Source organism: Struthio camelus, chromosome W, assembly GCF_040807025.1.
Source record: "Struthio camelus isolate bStrCam1 chromosome W, bStrCam1.hap1, whole genome shotgun sequence".
In the NCBI taxonomy this organism is placed as follows: Eukaryota; Metazoa; Chordata; class Aves; order Struthioniformes; family Struthionidae; genus Struthio; species Struthio camelus.
In genome coordinates, this window is record NC_090981.1 from 67,101,717 (window position 1) to 67,120,404 (window position 18,688).

Below are 18,688 nucleotides of genomic sequence, written 5' to 3' on the forward strand. Positions count from 1 at the left end.
AATCTATTCCTCCTCTATTAAGAAGGGTAGGAAAGCGTTAGGATACCAAGAAAAATCTTGTGTTATTATGAAGTGACGCTTTGTCACCTTGTGGTTCCTCTCTGCGTCTAATTTTAGCGCTGACCTGCAGTAGGTGCCTTTTAGTATTGCCAAGTCTTATATAAGTTTCAATCAAACATGCTACATATTATGGGGGATAACCCAGCTCTTCAGGCCTTGCACGGTTAACACACTAGCGCGGTTATTTCCTCACGGGTTAAGAGTTTCTCCGCGCTTTTTGAGGCGCCCAATTGGTGTCGGGAGCCGGTGCCCCTGCCGGGACGGATCGAGATCCGTAAATTCATGGGGCCGTTTACGAGTCTGCTTTCCTGGAGGAAAGCCTCTAAGCACCGAGGTCTTCTGCCAAAACGCATTCCTGGAGGCTGAGACCCGAGGCCTTCCGGCGACAAGGCCACCACAGTTTGGTCAGGCCCGGAGCTGCGAGGCACCGCACGACGAGGCCACGCCGGGCTAACGGCCGGCCGTTGGACGGCGGCGCCCATTTTCCTTGAGGTAACTCTTAGGCGGGGAGAGACCCCCGCGACCCCCAACTGCGCTGTCCCCCTCTCTGCTGCCTCCCCCCCGCTTCGCCTTCCCCCTGCTTTGCCTTCCAACCCCCTTGGGGCCGCGCCGGGCCGCCCCTGCGGGGCCGCGGCCCCCGGCACCCCGCCGCCCGCCGCCGCCGCCGCCCACGCCCCTCACAGCCCCTCGCCGCCCGCGCTCCTTCGCCTCACGGTTCGCCCCGCCCCCTCTCCCCCCCCCAGCGCCTAGCTTTCCCGCCTCGCCCCGCCCCTCCACGCTGATTCGCCGCCTCCCTTGGCCTAATTAACATATTACCGGCGGCGCCCGCCCCGCTTTCCTCTCTGCCCGGGCTGGGAGCCGCGAGGAAGAAGGTTCATTGGCCGAGCGCCGCCGTCGGCCGGCCGGCCGGCTTCGTTCTCATTGGCTGCGCGCCGTTGTCAGTCACGGGGAACGGCCCGCCCTCCGGGGTGTCCCTCCCTGGAGCAGCCTTGTTTGCCTCATTCAGTGGTAGGTGCCGAGGCGGACGGAGCTCCGGCGGATGGGAGCTGCTGTGGCACAATAGAAACAGGTCCTCGGCCAGCATCACACAGAGGGCAGCAGCTGCAGAAGGAGGTAGAGCCCATTCTGGGAACAATCTAGCAATTGCCCCGGCGTGTGAGAGGCCTCTGTCCCTTTAAAAAAAAAAAACAAAACGTATTTTGGGGATGTTTTCTTCAGAATCGAGATTCTCCTGCCTTTCCCCGCCTCGAGTGCCTTCCTCCCTCCACCCCCGTCCCGGTGCGCGGCGGAGGCGGGCGGCGGGCCGGGCTGTGAGGGCCGCGGAGGCCGGCGGGGCGGCCCGCCGGGGCAGCGCGGAGGGTGACGGAGGCCCCGCGTCGGCGGTTGCTGCCTTCGCCGAGGAAGGAGGAAGAAGGGAGGGGGAGGGAGGGAGGGTTGAGCCGGCGGCAGGTGGGCGAGGCCGGCGGCGGGCAAGCGGCCCCGACGGCGCGGCGAGTCGCCTCGCTCCCTCAAGATGGGCGACGCCGGGCGAGGCGGCCGTTTTCGGACGTTTCCCCCGCCCACACCACCACCACCACCCCGTTTCTGGCAGTTTCTGAGGGCGAGGCTGGACACAAGCCGCCGAAACCCAGGGCACAGCGGCTCCCGCGGCTCCTCAGCCGCCGCTTGACAGCTCCTGCGCCGCCTTCCAGCCCGCGCTCAGCTTTGGTGGCGTAGCCGCGCAAACGAGGGGGAGCAGAAGTTGGGAGCTGGCAGAGCTGCTGGCGAGGCGTTGGGGCAGGAAACGGCGTGAGGGGCCGCTTGGTATTTTTAGAACTAGTTTCTGTGATCCCTTTTTTTTTTTTCTTTTTTGCATACGTACGTATACGCGTCCACTTGGCTCTCTGGAGGAAGAAGGCGACGGTGGCGGTTTGAAATGCCGCCGGCGCCGCGGTGCGTGGCACCTGCCCGTCTTCGCGAGCGGCTCCGCGCGCCTTGCGTAGCGGCCTGAGCCTGGGACGAGCTGAGGAAACCCTGAAGCGTACAGCGCGCTGCCAGGCGGGTGGCAAAGAGGACCATCTTGCAGCCGAGCAGACTGCTCTAGAGTTACTCTTTAACGTCGTGTTCTTAGTTATTCGCAAACAGTAAGGGGGAACTTTGTGTATATGTAAACACGCAGGCATAACGCAAGGTACTGTGCAAAGTCTCAGACCCTGCGGGTGATTCATTTGCGTGTCCAGCCAGGAGCATCTACCGCGTCGTTAGCTCTGCTACACGTGGTAAGGTCCATATGAAGTTAGGTGGAGCGCGTATTTTTAAGGAAAAGCCTGTGTTGCCGTCTCAGGACAGGATCTCTGATTGTGCCGTGCGTTAGTGTTGTGAGTCACCGGCGGGAGCGCAGGCAAGATGTGAAGCTTTTTCTCATGCAAACTAAGAAACAGAGAAACTGCCCTCATGTGTGGTAGTATGCTGTACGCGGGTTGAATGCTAATCAAGCGTTCGTCTCTCCTACTAACGGCCTTCCTACTAAAGGCACCTTTATCGCAGCAGAAGGAACGTTTCACTATTACTTGGGCTGATAACTAATTATATATGTACGATTTTTCAGATTCTTCTGCAATTTAAGAAGTAACTGTAGTACACAACAAGGCTTATAAGCGGTTGATAGGCTTTACTTTGCATTGCCTCTGCTAGCGGTAATTCTAAATTAGCCAGCAGCCCAGTTTCTCCATGCTTATTGCTGAGTTATCTTCCCAGAAGGAATAATTGCCTTTTGTAAGCGTGGAACTGTAGTTGAGGACATCCCTGTTTCTAGCACAACTGATATCCAAAAAATCCTTTGTTTTGGAATGAAGAAAACAGCTGTAAGATAGCTGTGCACCTTCTCTCCAGAATAAAGCAACAGTGGCTTTCTGTGTATGTAGAGAAATTTAATATTCAGTGTTCTTTATGAGAATTGTGCATAAAACAAGTGGAACCACTTGTGGGAATAAAATCAAAGATGTGTCTATCTTTTTGTCGGACTATGCCAAAAATACTGCTGCTGCACTTTCCGCAGTACAAGTTAATGGCTGTTCTGGTGCTTAAGAAAAAGATTCAAGTCGGATCAACTATAGTAGAGAAAAATAGCTTTCTGAAGTTATACGTTAAGATCTTTTATGAAACAAAACTCCAACACCAAACGATGCAGTACTATCTTCTAGTTGTGCTGTGAGAAGTTTGCTGATATCGTAAGTTGATTTAATTCAGAGAGTATGTGCTGTTTTTAAAAGGGCGTTCTGAAATTATTCTCATTTGGACTCAACTAAGTGTGCTTTGTTTGCTGAATGTTTCAAACCTCAAAATGTAAACCAACTTACTCTGCTTAAGTACTTTAGATCCAGCTTTTCTTCCTGTTGGAGTGGTTGCTTGAGGATAAGAGGGAAGAAAAGTAGTTCCAAGATGTTAAAGATCTGCTTCCGAAATGGCCTAGTTTCCACTGCTGAACATGCGATTATTAACACTTTCAATGTGATTGTAGCTTTTAACCCGCAGATTATAGCACACTGTCCCACAGATATCAAGGTACTTCAGAAACAACATTTAAAATGACAGCTCAGGAAGTTGCTGGGAGGAACCTGAAATATTGTTATCACCTTTTTCTATTAACTACACCCAACAGTGTCTTGAGCACGCAAGGAGTTGGAGGTGCTGCGTTGTCCAGCCGTGTCTCTGTGCTCCTACCTCCGTACACGTACGCGCTGATGGGCTCCTGCTGCGAAGTGGAAATGCCTCCCTTTTCTCTTTCCTCCGCAAAGCACTTACTGCAGTGCTGGAGAGTAGAAGGCGAAGAGAAACCTTTCTTTGAGAACCTCCTGTTGGGGGACGCGTTTGTAGTTGGTATTTGCCTAATGTAATAATTTTAGACTGCTTTATCGCTACTGAAGTGATGAAGCCAGCTAGTGTGTGCCTGGTTTGTGTCATGCTTGGGTAGGCAAGGCTTGTTTTAAAAAAAAAAAAAAAAAAAATGGAGCGAGAGCACAACCATACCAGGTTCAGGATGCACAGACTCCCAGGACAGTTGTGATGTGTGTGTGAGAGAAAAGCTTGATTGGCCTTAGAGTAGTGGTGCATAGGAAACCAAAATTATTATTGGCCATAAAGGTGGGAAACTCTATGATGCCTGCATTGTCTTGAATTAATAATTCTAGCTTATGCTATCGAGAATAAGCTCCTGATAACACACGGGTCTCAGTAAGTTCTGTACCTAGAAAAAAGATTGGGACTGTTGATTTGTGGAGAATTTCAAGAATACTTCCAACTGTTTTTATGTTTAGCCATCCTTCAAACTGAAGGAAGTCTGCAAAGTCATCAAGCATAAATTGCTGTCCACTGAGAAAGATTCCTTAGTATTAGGTATAATCCACAACTCAGGCTGTGTAGTAATTGAGCAGACCTTGCTCTAATTGACGCTGAGCTTCCTGACTCTCTGAGCAATGTAATTGTACCTTTTAAAAGTATGATGAGCCTTTCCCTTAGAAGTAGCTTTTGCAATTTAACAAATCCATAATTGCAGCAGCAAAACATTTGCTTCCAGATAAGGGCACTTGTACAGTATTAGGAATTAGTTTGAACTGGCCAGATGCCTCCTGATAAGGTACAGCAGAAAGCTGTCATCCAGTATGCTGAAGAATTTAATTCCCTTCAGTTGTGACACAGCATGTATGTAGTAATAAGTCGAAAATTACTGGTCATAATGGATCAAGTCTAGTGGTGTACCACAGGCTTGTTTATTGCTTACCGTTGTCAAATACTGAAAGTAAAAGAAAAAAAAATCCTCGTTTTGGTTGTGCTGACACATGTTTTAGCAGAAATTTTATTCCTCTTTCAATTCCTCTGCTTTCTTCCTAATTCCTACTGACAGGACATTGCATAACTTCAGTGCTCTGTGCATCTCCGGGCTAACATCCTCCCAGCCCCCTCCTGCCCTCAGTCGACATCCTTCCCTCTTCTCTATCAGCCTCTACTCTTAAAATCACTTCTCCTTTTGTGTATGGCTGAAGTACCACCATCTCAAGCCTGATCTCTTTTGAGATAACACTTCTATGAAACCCCTCATGACCACTTAAAAAATCTTCCCACAAAGCAGCATGACCCAACCTTTTATTTTGCTGGAAACCAGGTATCAGTTTGGGGGCCTTTCCTGCAGACCCGTTGTTGAGCTCTTCCCTGAAACAGGTAGAATGAATGAATGAATATGAGCCGCCGTGGCATTAAGCTTCACGTCCTTTCATCCTTCCTTCGAGGCCAGAGGAGAAGCAGTGGCGGCCCGGCCAGCTTATTTGCCCTCAGTTGTACCGTGCTGCATCTAGAGTACTTTTATTGTCTGGTGGTATCTTTCATCTGAGAAGCTGTTGGCTGTAATTCCAAATTCTTGGTGCGAGATTATTTTTATAGCTACCCCAGCGCTGCATCTGGCTCGAGCTCAGGGTCCGTCCTAGTGAGCCTCAGTGGGGATGAGCGGGGTTAGGCTGGGAGCTCTGCTTTAAAAAACACTAACCTGCCTAATGGCATGTATAGGTGTAGCCTTGATTTTAAATCTGAAGGGTTAAGTTCTGTCAGAGGGTTAAATTTTGCGTCAGACTTACATTAACTGGAATCATATCTCTTGGATCTAAAGAAAGGAAATGAGTGGAAAATAAAGCCCAGATTCCTCCCACTTAGCTGTAGGCATCTGAGACACCTCCCTTAAGAGGCTAGTTTTAGGTCCCTGTAGGGCACCTCTGAAGAGAGGAGCACCTCCAGAAGGTAATTTGGCCTGTGTAAGATTTGAATCACCCCCCCCAGAAAGGTCTCTCTCTCTTGTTGATTAGAGAGTTAATTGATTAAAGTTAGTTAGGGGAAATATGGGCCACAATCTTGTTTGGTGCGTGAAATGCTCACTAACTACAACAGAGTAACTCTGAGTAGAGTAAGGTAAGCTGTGATGTTTGGCCTACTTTTTAATTCCTTCTTTAAGATAGTTATTCGTGACAAATCGAAGCCCCCCTAACAGCAGATTGATGAGATGCCTGCTGAGTTATACTGCGATACTGTAATCACAGATCATTTTTGGCTTCATTTGCCTAAGGATATGGGCTTACAATTGCGTAATAATGCCAAACGAGCTATCAGAATTAAAATCAGTTAAGACTGAATTTGCCATTCCTAAAGGCTGGTTGTTTTGTAGCACAAATTTAATTTTGCTTATCTGATCCTGTTGTATATAGTTATTTTCATCTGCCCTGAACTTTGGCAGACCAGCTGCATTTAGTCCACCACTAGCCAGTTTAGGGAGGAATTATCGTGTTAAAAGCAACATTTGGTTGTAATGCTGGCAAGGCTTCCGTTTGTCCTGTCTCCACATAGTAAATTTATGTTCTTTACCACAAAAAAAAAAATAACTGCCACATACGTCTTGAATGGAACTTCCTTAAACCGCAAGGCTGAAACGAACAAAGAAAGGTTGAGAGCCTGCTGAATGTCAGCGTTGCTTTCCTCTATAATTTGCGATGGGTAAAAAAGAAACCAAGATACCCTGATGATGAAAAAGACTAGAGTTATACATATTCTTTTAATGCTTTGAAAGATTTCGAAGCAGAACCTCAGATGATAACTTCTGAGATCAGTCTGCCCTCTTAAAAGCTGATTATGTGCAACTTCGATTGTAACAAGGTCTTCTAAAGTATTCAGGCTATTTTTAAGATAACGTAGTTTTGCACCTTAATCTAATTTCTGTCTTCCATCTGGAAGAAATTAAAAATCCAAACCATGCATCTTTACAGTCCTTAAAAATATCTCGTACCTGTTGTACTATTTGTGCGTGTGCCTAGGATTTGAAGGTAAAGCTGGGGCAGGAGCACCAGCTGCAAAAGGCTGGGGGCTAACAGGGACGGGGTTGTCCGCACGAGCTAACTGCAAGCCCCTTCCCTTAGGCCCTGCAACGGAGAGAGGGGAGTTCCCTGCCATGCTGTTCCATGATCTCTGCCTTTTTTCCCTGATTGTATGCACCCGATAATGAAGTGTTTTTCTCTCTCCCATCCTCCCCTCAGCGTCAGGATTCTGCATGGTATTGCACCCGAGCGATGCACGCCTCGTACTTTCGGGGCTGCAATATTAATGCAGGTTTGTAGAGGTCCTGTGTGAAGTCCTGGGGTGTGCTTGCTATTCTGTCTCTGAGCGTTGCTGAAATAGCATTTAGAGACGAGTCCAGGACACGTCCCCTTGTGTTACTGTGTTATACAGCATGTAAGAAATAGTTACTGCTCCAAAGAGCTGTACGTTAAAAATAATTGAATAAAATGGATTTGAGAGTAGTCCTCACCTGACAGGATTAAGAACTAGGCTTTTGAATGGTGCTAAGAAATTTTTGAATTTGGTAGAGAAACATTTTCTTTATTGAAAAGGATATACCTCTTCTGAAAATAACTCTTTTTTAGGTTTGGAAGTTAAAAAATCATGGGGTGGAATCCAGAAGTTCAATAAATGTTTAACTGTTTTACATTTTTTGTCTAATCTAGTTGTAATAGGCCAAGAGACCTGCTTTCTTTCCTTTCTGTTGACCAGGCCAGTAGATTTCATTGTCGGAAAGGTATTGGAGAAATGCAACTTCAGTTTTCTTGCTGTAGTAGCCCAAGTCATTCTATCCTCCCTGGCATTCGTACAGGTGCCAGTTACATGGCTCACCACAGAAGGATAATATTTGCTCGTGACTATTTTCCGTTCTAGCTTTAGGGTACAGCCTTAAAGACAATTCCTAGTAAATGCCGACTGACTGCAGACCACAGCATGATGCTAGCTACACTAGTTTCCCTGTTACGTTCTCTCTGCTCACTAGCAGGCTCCGTTCATCATAAAGACTTCCTTCTCTTTCTTCGTCCTGGCTGCAACAAGGCAGTTTTGAGTTATTACCACAGCGCAGAGCGAGGAGCCTTATCTAACCTGTACCTATTTCTCTTACAACAGATAATGTAGAAATATGAATATTAGTTCAATGACTTCTGTATCTGAATGATTTTCGTTTCTTCTTCTCAGGTGCAGTATAAAAACAAAAAAATGTTCTCCCGATTAAGAGTAGCTGCCACTCCCTGTGCCATGGCATGTCGCAGTGCGCATACGAAAGAGAAAGGCAAGCCACTGATGTTAAACCCACGAACAAACAAGGTTGGTAGTGTGTGTTTATCAAGTATGTTATCTTCAGCTGGTAGCAGCGCAGCGAACCTTGTTCTACGATTGAAGCAGTGTTCAGTTTTAAGGTCAAGGAGCTGTACTGGGTCACAGCCAAAAAGGGGGGTACAGAAGACGGAGGCGCCAGCGATCGTTTAAAGTTTACTACCTGGAGACCTACCATACAGGGACTTGCAGTGACACTTTCTGCTTCTGTCAGCCTGCGCTTCCCTCAGTTTGCTGCAGTTTACGCGACTGATCCTGCTGCTCCCTCATTCCAAATTAAGAATCAGTGATTCTTGCTGATAACGGGCTTAATTTTTTGGCTGGTTGAATTCCAAGAATATTTTAGCCGATTAAGAGCCTTATTTCATAGTTTGCAAAAGTAGCTCTGAATTCAAACTTGCAAGTGATTGAAAGTGTTAGTTTCTGCGTCCTAGTCCTGGTTTTCCCCTGCCAGACTGAATTGCGAACCAAGCCATGTCAGTTAGAAACATCTCTGTGCAGAGAGTGATAGAGAGTGCATCTAAAAATAAGCTAACTGGGAGGTAGAGACTTTAGGTTGGTTCCATGCATTGGGAGGAATTTCTCTTCGTGGAGAAAATGAAAAGCTGCTTTCTTAAAAGATTCCCGTTTCCAACTCCCTACCCCCCGTCTCCTCTTTTTTCCAGAGCAGTAGTAGTCTTTGGGAATAATAAAATGATCAACCTTTAAACTAAAGCTAGTGAGAGATGAGATGAGGGCTTTTGGCAGTTAATCGAAGCCATCTAAAGTGATCAAGAAAGGTGACAGACCTTGCTGCCTCGAATAGGGTATTTCATGAGCAGTGGAACTAGCAAAGCTGGTCTCTCATGGTTTTGTCTACGCTTTCTAATGTCTTGCTTTTCTCTTCTTCCCCATTCTCTCTGGTTTTTTCCCCCTCCTCCTGTAGTGCTTCAGATTTCCCCTTCTCTGTAAACTTCCTTCCCTTCCGCCGCATGACCTTGGCTCTTTCTCTCCCCCAGTGTTCTCGGCCCCTTCCCGTGCCCCCTGCCCAGACACGAAGCAGCACGTGCTGCCGTGAAGTGGCCAACTGGCAGCCAAACACCTAACCCCTGCGCTCAGTGCAGCCTTTCTCTCGGTGGGGCACCAGGCTAGCTCTTTCCTCTGCACAGCAAATTTTTTTTTTTTAATTGAAACTTGTTGGAATTTCTTTCCTTTGTCCCTCTCTTACTGTCGGATTTGATAGAACTTGGCCAGTGGGTTCAAAAGTTAAGGAGGAAAGGGGGAGGGAATCAAGCTAAGAAATACAAGCCCCATCTCTCTGTATCCTACCCATAACTCTGGGGAGAATCACTCCGGCGTTTCTTTTGGGAAGAGTGACTCCTTAAGTGTCCTGAAAAGAACGAAAGAAGGCAAAAAGTTGCTTGCATTATCTTATACAGTATAGTACATACAGTATACTGTATCTTATACAGTGTAGTACAGACGCCTCACTATCGTATGAATGTGGGTTGCACAAATACAGAGATAGCTGTGGTAGTTTGAGTCTGGCTGACTGCAAAAACAAAATTGAGATGGGAGTGTTGGGGGCAGGAGAAAAAAAGGATAGACTGGAGTGATTTATCAAGATCAGGTATCTCGAGACTTTTCTGAGCTGTAAGCCCTTTGACGAGCCAGAGGAAATTATTTCAAGCCCTGAAAGCTTTTCCAAGTGCCCGTTATGCAACAGTGGTCAGAAGAAAAACAATAGGTCGTTTCTTATGTTTTTCTGGTGATAGGGTTTTTTTTGTTTTTCTTTTTTTTTTTTTTTTTAAAGCCTAGAGTAGTTCTGTGGGGGACTGAGCACAATGCAGTATTTTTTATGAGGTGTTTTGAGGAGGAGGGAAGAGCAGAGAGGTGCTTATTAATAGCGGTTGTTTTTTTTATTTTTAAATGGCTCTAAGAAATGATACTGGGCAGAGGAAAAACTTTCTCCCCATTTGTTTGGCTCTGCTTTAGTCAGGCTGTCATTAAGGCTGACACCTGTTTGAATAGATCTATAAAGTGGTCAAGTGATACTGCTTCGTGGTTGCGCATATTATCTGTGTTGAAACTTATTTTGGAAATACAGCAGAGAAATAAATGATTGACTAAATACGGAAATTACCCTTTCTGCTCTTCTTGCCCTGGCTGCCTCATGTGTGGTGTATATATTTGTGTATGTGTGTATGTGTATATACACATGCACACGGAGATGATGGACTTTGATATTTCTTGCTGGTGACTTGAGATCAGCATATAGCTTATAGCTATATGCTTGTAGCTTGTTTTTTAGTTGTTTGTGTTTTTTATAATCTATATCAACTTCTTCTACAGAACATTTGGACTCCATTTGAATACACATGGGCCCTAAGATAAGAACTGTAAGATGCCAGCATCACTCATGGAAAGAACCCCTTCCCCATCTGCAAATTAATCTGCTCCTATACTTTGCCGTTGGAGTTGGGGTTTTTTCCTAGTCTTTCCCAGCCTTACCTGGCTCCTGCAGGTGCATACTGCCTGCATTGGCTGTCTTAGGCTTTTATGTTTCAAGGCCAGGTTTCAAATATTTATTGTCAGCTCGGGAAAGGTCATGAGCTATATCAGTAATGCCCTTGCTGTTGCAGCCAAACAATTGCAGAACGTACTGTAACTGCATTGCTGGCATCAATGTATATTTATGGTCACCCGTGATGTTTGATTTCTGCTGAACTGCTCTGTGACAGGGATTCAAATTATAGTTAATTGGCTTCAGGACCTTATATTGTGCTGGTGATCCCTACTGTGTGGAAGCAGCGTTTTTAAGCTTGTTTGGCACTTAGACAATTTCATTTGTTTAATACTGGCAATTAAATTGTTATTTATGTTGTGGTAATGCTTGGGATTCTCACTCATGGGTCAGCATTTCTTCTTCCAGCACAGAACAGATGATGACCCCTGATCTTGGTAATGTCCGTGCTGCCGTGTAGAGGAGCGTCAGCGTGTCTTTATTGTCACTGGAACTACGTGACCTGCAACGTTATTATATGTTTGTTTTCTTCGTGCCTGCAGCAAATTTGAGACTCTGCATAATTTGTGACACTTTCTGTATTTTAGTTGCTGTCAGTTGACAATTTTCTACCTTGTGGTATCAATTCTTGTTAATCTCAGTGTGCATGACGGCGTTGTGTGTGGTTGGTTGTTGCATTACCCCTTTTATATTGTACCGTTTCTCAATATCACATTGTTAGTTCATTCTTCAATATTGCTTTCGTATCCTGACAATGCTTCTCAAATTTTTTTCCCTTCAGCAAATATCTTTAGCACGTTTCATATGTCCACACACATTTATATGCGTATGTGCCTGGGCACATGTATGTGTGAGTACGTGACATATTTTAAAAAATAAATTAAGAATTTGCTGATGGTGTCATAAATGATCAATTTAAGATTTATCCCCAGAACAATTTCTGAGGAACTATCCTGGTGCCTATTCTCCAGGAATGCAGTCATCTTTTCATAGGCTCTGTTACCTTGTCCTTTGCTAGACCATTAATCGCATTTTCATCTGCATTTATTTGCAGCTTTTTCAGCCCAATTTGTTTTCCTACATGCCTTACTGAATACATCACTGAAATTCTGATAGATTACATTTGTTTAGAGAATCAGTTCTCTTACCAAAGATATAAGTGATCTGACTGACTTCTGGCACATATCCAGGCAGTGTATTTCCAGTTCAGAATTAAAAAAAAAAAAGAAAACAAAGTTAAAGCTAGTTGGACAAAATAAATAGGGTAGGACAAGAGAATATGAGGAAGGGTTGTGTAAAAATGAAGATCTAAACAGAAATGCTGCCTTTCTTCTTCCTCTGCCCGTTCCTGCTGCGCTGCTCTAGACACATTTGGTTTCGTCTGATGGGAAATTTTTTAGGCCATAGCTGCTTGGTTGTTGAGCAGCCAAGGTGTAGAATAAGCAATGCCTATCTGCCTTCCTAGTTTTCTTAGGAAACCAAGATAAATAGAATGCGTGGACATACTGAAAGTGGTGATATTCATCTTGCTGGGAACTGCAGTGTTTGAAATATTACCAGCAATTCCTGGTCAGTCACAAAGAAACATCCTAGAAGGCAGGAAACATTGACAAAAACTACTAGTTTGCACGCACACGCACACACACACACACAGAGCCCGAAGGAAGAGTCCCACCACGGTCTTGTGTCCTGCCCAGCTGGTTTGGGGATGGAGGTTACATGGCCACACATCTGCAGTTTCTAAAGCTGTTCTCAGCTTCCTTGAAGATCTGCTTGTTTTTAAGAGGATTCAAATGTGGAAAGAAGATGGATCTGTTTAATCTGCAACTAGCTTTCGTTGTCTGCCTGAAAAGGTGCTACGAGTTGGTAGGTGGTATTACACCTCATTTAACTCTGATCAGCTATTCTGCTCGCAAATCCTGAGTTATTGGGGTTGCAGGTCAGGGAAGGAAGGCAGTTGTCTTGAGATTTGTAGGGTTAATGCATCTGTTCAGTTACGGGTAGCAGTTTAAGGAAACGTCTGTGGGGTGCTCGCTAATACTGTGTGGTTGAGATGAAATGGTAGGTGATCCATTGCAAACCATTATGCTCATGATTTGCAAAGTACAGCTTTACTGTAACCATTCGTGCTTGGAGGCAAGCCCCAAAGGGGCCAGGTGACTTGCTTGCTGGTGTGTTAAGGCTCCTGTTTTGGGGAGGAACAGCTCCAGCTGAACCCAGATCATTCATAAATGCTGGTTAGCCAAATCCGGTCAGCAGCCGTAGTGACTTACACCTGGTTCCTTGCGTATAGATGTGGTACAAGAACTGCCAACGTCTTTGCCTGCAGAGGCTAAGCCCTTTAAAGGCCTAATAACCTAAGCTCTGGGTCATTTTACAGCTCAGCAGGGAGTAGATCCCTATGCCATGTCAGCCGGATCCTGCAAACTGTCTTCCCAGGAGACTCTGTAGCCGTGTCCTGCTCTCGGAGAGGCGAGGATGATAAGACTCAAAACCTCTTGAAGAAACACAGGCGACTGTGGTGCTGGGGAGCGCTAAGTATATAATTTTATTGCAGTTAATATCTAGACTGCAGCTGGCCATTTTAGTAGCCATGCCCTTGTAGCTTCCACAAAGGGTTTAAGGCATACTGATGGGGAAAACGTAAAAAGCTTGCGCTTGGTGTTGTACTTTAGTCCCCCCCCCTCCCATAGAGACTGTTGTTTGTAGAAGATGAAAGATGTTAAATTCAGTTTAAAAAAATGAAAGAGGAACGAAATCAAAGGAGATGTGCATATTATGTACTGTATATATAAACCCAGATAAACTTTGAATCTGTGTTTCAGATAGCAAATACACCTTTGTTTCGTATGAGCGAACTTTATTAATTTGCACTGCGGACATGTTGTGCAATAGCGAACTTTGAGATTTAGCAAAAGGAAGCACGCTTAAGAGAAGAAAAAGCCCGCAATCCCAAGTAAAATCTACTTTATTTTGAAAATGTAGTTCATGGTACTACTTCAAAGCCTAGGATACGCTGCTGAATATGTTACGAGAATGATTAGAAGTTACATGAGAACCATTTGATTAAATCTTTCCTGTGAAGTAGGCTACCTCTCATTTTCCAAACACTAGCTGCATTTGGATACATTCTGCGTTTATATCTTTATCAGGGGCTTTGAATGGATTATTTGCTATAAACTCTACCGGTTTTTCAAAATGCTTCAGAGCGTGTACGATACCAGGTAAAAATATCCCCTCCTATACAGTTTTCCCTCAAGCCTTAGTATTAATTTTTTTCCCCACCTGATATTTTTCTGCTCGGAAGCCTCTCAGTGTTACTTGCTCAATGGTGCTATGAAAGTCATGGCAAGATTCTGGTCTCCTATTCACCTTCATGTGAAGTGGGCAACTAGAATTTTTATAAGCTGGTATTTATAGCCCTGTTAGCTTTGTGTAGTAGAGTCCAGTCGTTCAGGCCCAAGTAAGGTCCCTGTGCCAGATAGCTGGTGCGTTGAAGGCCCAGCATATAGTGATTAAATGGGAGCTTGTCCTGACTTTAAAAAAAAAACCAAAAACCTGTCAACGCTTCATTTTCTTGCCTTTTTTTTTTCTGCAGCAGAATGTTGATTTTTGTGTGATAAATTTGACCCATATGTATTAATTATTTCATTTGTGGTCTTTGAAGTGTGCTGTTTTTTTTCTTAGGCACAGTCCGTGCCTTGTCTGTACTGCCTAAAAAGGACACCCGTTATTTCTGAGCTGTAAAGAGGATTAAAGAAACTAATCTAAGTGAAAGTCAGCGCAAAACACACTGAGAAAGGATACTCAACACTGTGGGTCAAATGAAACCAACAAGCGATTCCTGTGACCTAAGCCCAAACCGTTACAGTATTTAGGTATTTAATCACAGCTGAAACCAATGGGAACTGGGCGCTGGAGTAGGTGGTGGGATCTTCAGTGCCTTTGAGAACGTCAGTCCTAGCGATGCAAATTCCTGAGGGCCCCCTGATTCACTGGGAGCTGATCGCTGGCTCTGTCAGACAGCACCGGAGATGGTAAAATGAGGGGAAAATATAAGTTTGTCATACTGTAACTCTTAGGCAGACCAAGTTTGAGGAGGATCTCCATCCTGCCAGGTGCTGTACAGCAAACAACCCAATGCAAACCAAGAAGCAGCTGATGGTCCATGACCATCCGAGATAATGGATGGGAATACAGCAAGCCTTGGAAGGGGCTCTGGGTTTTTTATAGTGCTGTTCTGGACTAAACTTGTTATGTTCTAGTTGGAATGAGGATTAAATTTCTGTATGGAGGCTGATGGTATTCATATGTCTCTGAGTTAGGCCTGGGCCGAAATAAAAATGCATCTTTTAATGTGGTAAGACTTAATTGTCATACTCCTAAACAAGCAGCTGGCAGTACTTAGTACCATTTAAAGAATTCATTGCATTTAAAGTTCTTGTAATTTGTATTTTCAGATACACGGAAAATCCAGATTGCCTGTAGATTAAAAAAAAAAAAAAAATTAGAATAAATTGAATGAGCATGGGTAGCTGTTCCACTTAATACAAACCTGAGGGCTCATTTGGTATTATTATTATTAAGGACTCAGATGGTTTACTGTTCCTGGGTTTGCTGTACAGGGAAATTAAGAGAAAGTCATGTCCCAGTGTCTGTGCCAATAGTGGAAATTATCAGATTTTATTTTAAGGGATTTTATGAACAGTTTCTGAAAGTGAGGATGTAGGTTTTGCTAGTGAGATATTGCAGGTGGTTTAGAGTAAAATGTTAGCTTGGTAAGTAAAGTGCCACTAAAGGGATTCTGGCCTTTAGCGTATCTTAGACCAGGTAGATATTAATGACTTTGTTGACTGGTGGTTAGGTAACTCCTGATAAAGAGACTAAGCTTTTTTCCTCCTCTTTTTCTTAACACCGTAAATCTTCTGGCATCATCTCTATTTTGGTAGTGCCTGAAGTAATATTCAGAATATTACAGATGTTTCCCAGCTGTGCTTAACTTCATCTCCTGAATCAGTTGCCCTGTTGATACAGTATGTGTTAAAAAGTGATTGTTTTAAAAAGGCATAAACTGATAACGGTGACAAACTTACGAGACAGTTGAGGGAAAAACGGAGAACAGCTAATAGCATGTTTTTGCGTGCTTCAGTTTCATGAAACTTTGACTGATGTATTTATATTCCTCGAGAGTCTTCTAAGGGATCTTGTGAAGGAGGCAGAAGTGAAACTAAAGTAGATCCTTTACAATAACTGAACTTACACGGGTAGTAATATTTTTTCTGGATTGGAAATAAATAGTGTAATTTGGAAATAAAGGATCGTATCACTGCTTCAGTTGGCTAGCTTTTTGGTGGGTTATTGCTTGTTTTGTTCGTTCTTAACTCTCAACATAAAGTAGTACCATAGTTAGTTAGTTGTATACTGAATTCCAAAGGTTACAAAATAAGTTTATCTGGGCAAAAAAATGCTTTGAACTCCTTCGAAAACCGTTTGATAACTGGTTAAAAAATCCTTTGAAATATGTTTTGATTCAGCTATGTTCATATCTTGTAATTTATTTGCATTTGTCTGAATACTCGCGATGTTGCTGAAGAAATGCATTTGAACTGAGGGGGAAAATGGCATTCAGTGTTTGTTCCTCTTGGTTTGTTTCTCGTGCCTCTGCTGTTTACTGCTTTTGTTCTCAACTGAAATGTTTGATTCCTCAAACCGTTTATCAGAAAAGGCGTCATATGGCTACGGTGACTGTTGCACCCAACAGATGACAAGCAGCCAGGGCAGAAAGATCAGGAATAAGCCATAATCTGAAATTTGCTTACAGAAAGTATCGGAAGAGTTACGTGAGGAAAGGGGAAAAAAAAACAAAAACCTGATCTGCAAAAGACACACAGATAATAGGAAAAGTATAAATTGAATTTAGAATTAAATGTCAAGTCTGTTACACTGAAAGTTAAATCTTAATCAGAAATGTAGAGAGTCAGTCTGTTTTGGGGTTAAATACCTGAAGTTTTTCTAAGGTTTTTTTTTCCTTGATTCTTTTTTCCCTTCCTTGAAGTAGACTACCTTGCTTTCTAAATCTTCAAGTATTTTATTATTTCAGAATATAGTGTTCAATTAGTACAAAAAAGCAGGTGGACTGATTAAAATACTGTAGTCAGAATAACTGATATTAAATATGATTTGAATAAGCAAAGAGAAAATTACATACACCAAAATCAACTATTTTTGATTATGGATTTTGCTAAGGTGTGGTTGATCTGTGTTGATCATCAGTTCAAGTGTGCTGAATTACAGCAAAGTACAGCCTATAAACCACAGAATTTTTTGGTTAAGAATATGCATACTTTATAGAAACACCTATAAAGTCTACTCAGCCATCTGCAGAGGTAAAAATACATATATTCTAATGGTTAATTTTATTTTCTGTCATTCTAGAGTGGGCAAATGTTTCATTAATCTTTTTTCTTGTGATTTGTCTGATTGCAGATGGAATTTGTAGGGTACTTACAAGACATAAAACAACATTTTTAAAACTTTTTTTTCTTTTAACTTGGCAGTGCGAATCTGTCTTAAATGTGGGTAAATTTGAGAAAGCGCGCTTTTGGTTTTTAATCTGGCTGCTTTATCAAACAAAGGAACCACTGTTTGTTAGTGCAACTGATGTTTCTTATTTCCTTCCCTTTCAAAACGTTCGAAGGAGCAGCTCTCTCCTGTCGCTCTTGGGTTGGTGCAGCGCCTCGGCATGGGGGAGGCTTTCCTGCATTTTCAGCTCCCGCTTTCTCAAATATTGATTAACTAACTATTCACCAAACTGACCCAGCTGAATAAACTCAAAGAAAGAAAAATGTATCGTTTTTCTTTTGGCAGAAGCAAAGTTAAGATGGGGTTAGTTGCAGCCAGAAATGGGATTAGCATGTCGAGCAACTTTGGCTCTGAGGTCTGGTTTCGTATCAGCTCAGTTTTGCAAAATCTTATGCCTAAGACTTAATTGCCCTGTGACAATACCTCTCTTTCTCCATTAACTAAGAGGTAGCTCGCAGCAGGCCGTTAAGTATATTACGTGACGTGCCAGTAGTTAATGCCTGCTTGAATATTATTGTTAAATAACTCCAAATGTCTTAAGGATTAGAGTTATGTTAGGACCTAATGTAAGGTGCGATTAATTTTTGAATCAAAATATTAAAAGGTTTAAAATTAATTTTAAAAGTTGAAAATGACTGTTGACAGAAAAAATAAAGTAAGACTCTTCCATTCTTCCCTCTTGCAAGGTGGGTAATGGTGGGATATGGTGATTTAACTCTTCTGAGACTTAAATTTCTTACAGATAAGACCTTCTGGTAATAGAAAATTACACTTGAAGAGATTAAGAGATTAGCGCTAGCCCCAATTAAAAAGGAAGGATTTGGGTCGAGAAGTGATCTCAGCAGAAGCATTAGGGCAATTCAATAACTTTTTGGGGTCTGACTAGATTATCGGACGTATATACAAAAACGGAGCAAATGGAGCAATTTGGAGAAAGGTCTCATGAGTAAATGTTACTGTCTGTGATTGCAGGGACAGGATTGGGTGACCTGCATGTTCCTGGTCAACCATGTTTTTATGAAACATTTCAAGAACCACCTGTTGTTTTTACTTTTAAACCTTAGCATATCTGCAATGGAATCTCTTAGTTGTTCTCCAGTTTCACAGAGGAAAGTGAGACCTAGGGGAAGGTGTGAGGACCTAGAGCTATGACGAAGTGACGATTGGAAGGGACATCCACGAAGGGTGAGGAGAGCCCCAGCTGGGCCAGATAATATCCCAGCTCTGCTAACTCTGGCACTTACAACAGGACAAAGATGCAGGGCTGCCGCAGCTGGAAGAGTACACCCGCAACCAAATTATCTCACTGTGGATTTGCGTGAGCTGTTGGGTGACTTAAGGACAGAACTGGACTTTGGTCCAGTAACATTTGGT

The 18,688-nt window shown here is 43.6% G+C and overlaps 1 protein-coding gene across 14 annotated transcripts in view; it reads left to right on the forward strand.

Annotated features, from left to right (window-relative positions):
- The first annotated feature begins 988 nt into the window (after positions 1-988).
- The window catches only part of LOC138060820 (NAD-dependent malic enzyme, mitochondrial-like), a 37,492-nt gene continuing 19,792 nt past the window's right edge, over positions 989-18,688 (forward strand). The window contains exons 1-3 of one of the 14 annotated variants that reach the window (XM_068925168.1): positions 1,491-2,318; positions 7,110-7,182; positions 8,092-8,220. In XM_068925168.1, coding sequence (XP_068781269.1) covers positions 7,177-7,182; positions 8,092-8,220 — 135 coding nt within the window. In that variant the 5' untranslated portion in view covers positions 1,491-2,318; positions 7,110-7,176. The other 13 variants (XM_068925169.1, XM_068925167.1, XM_068925170.1 and 10 more) reach the window with 13 other exon arrangements.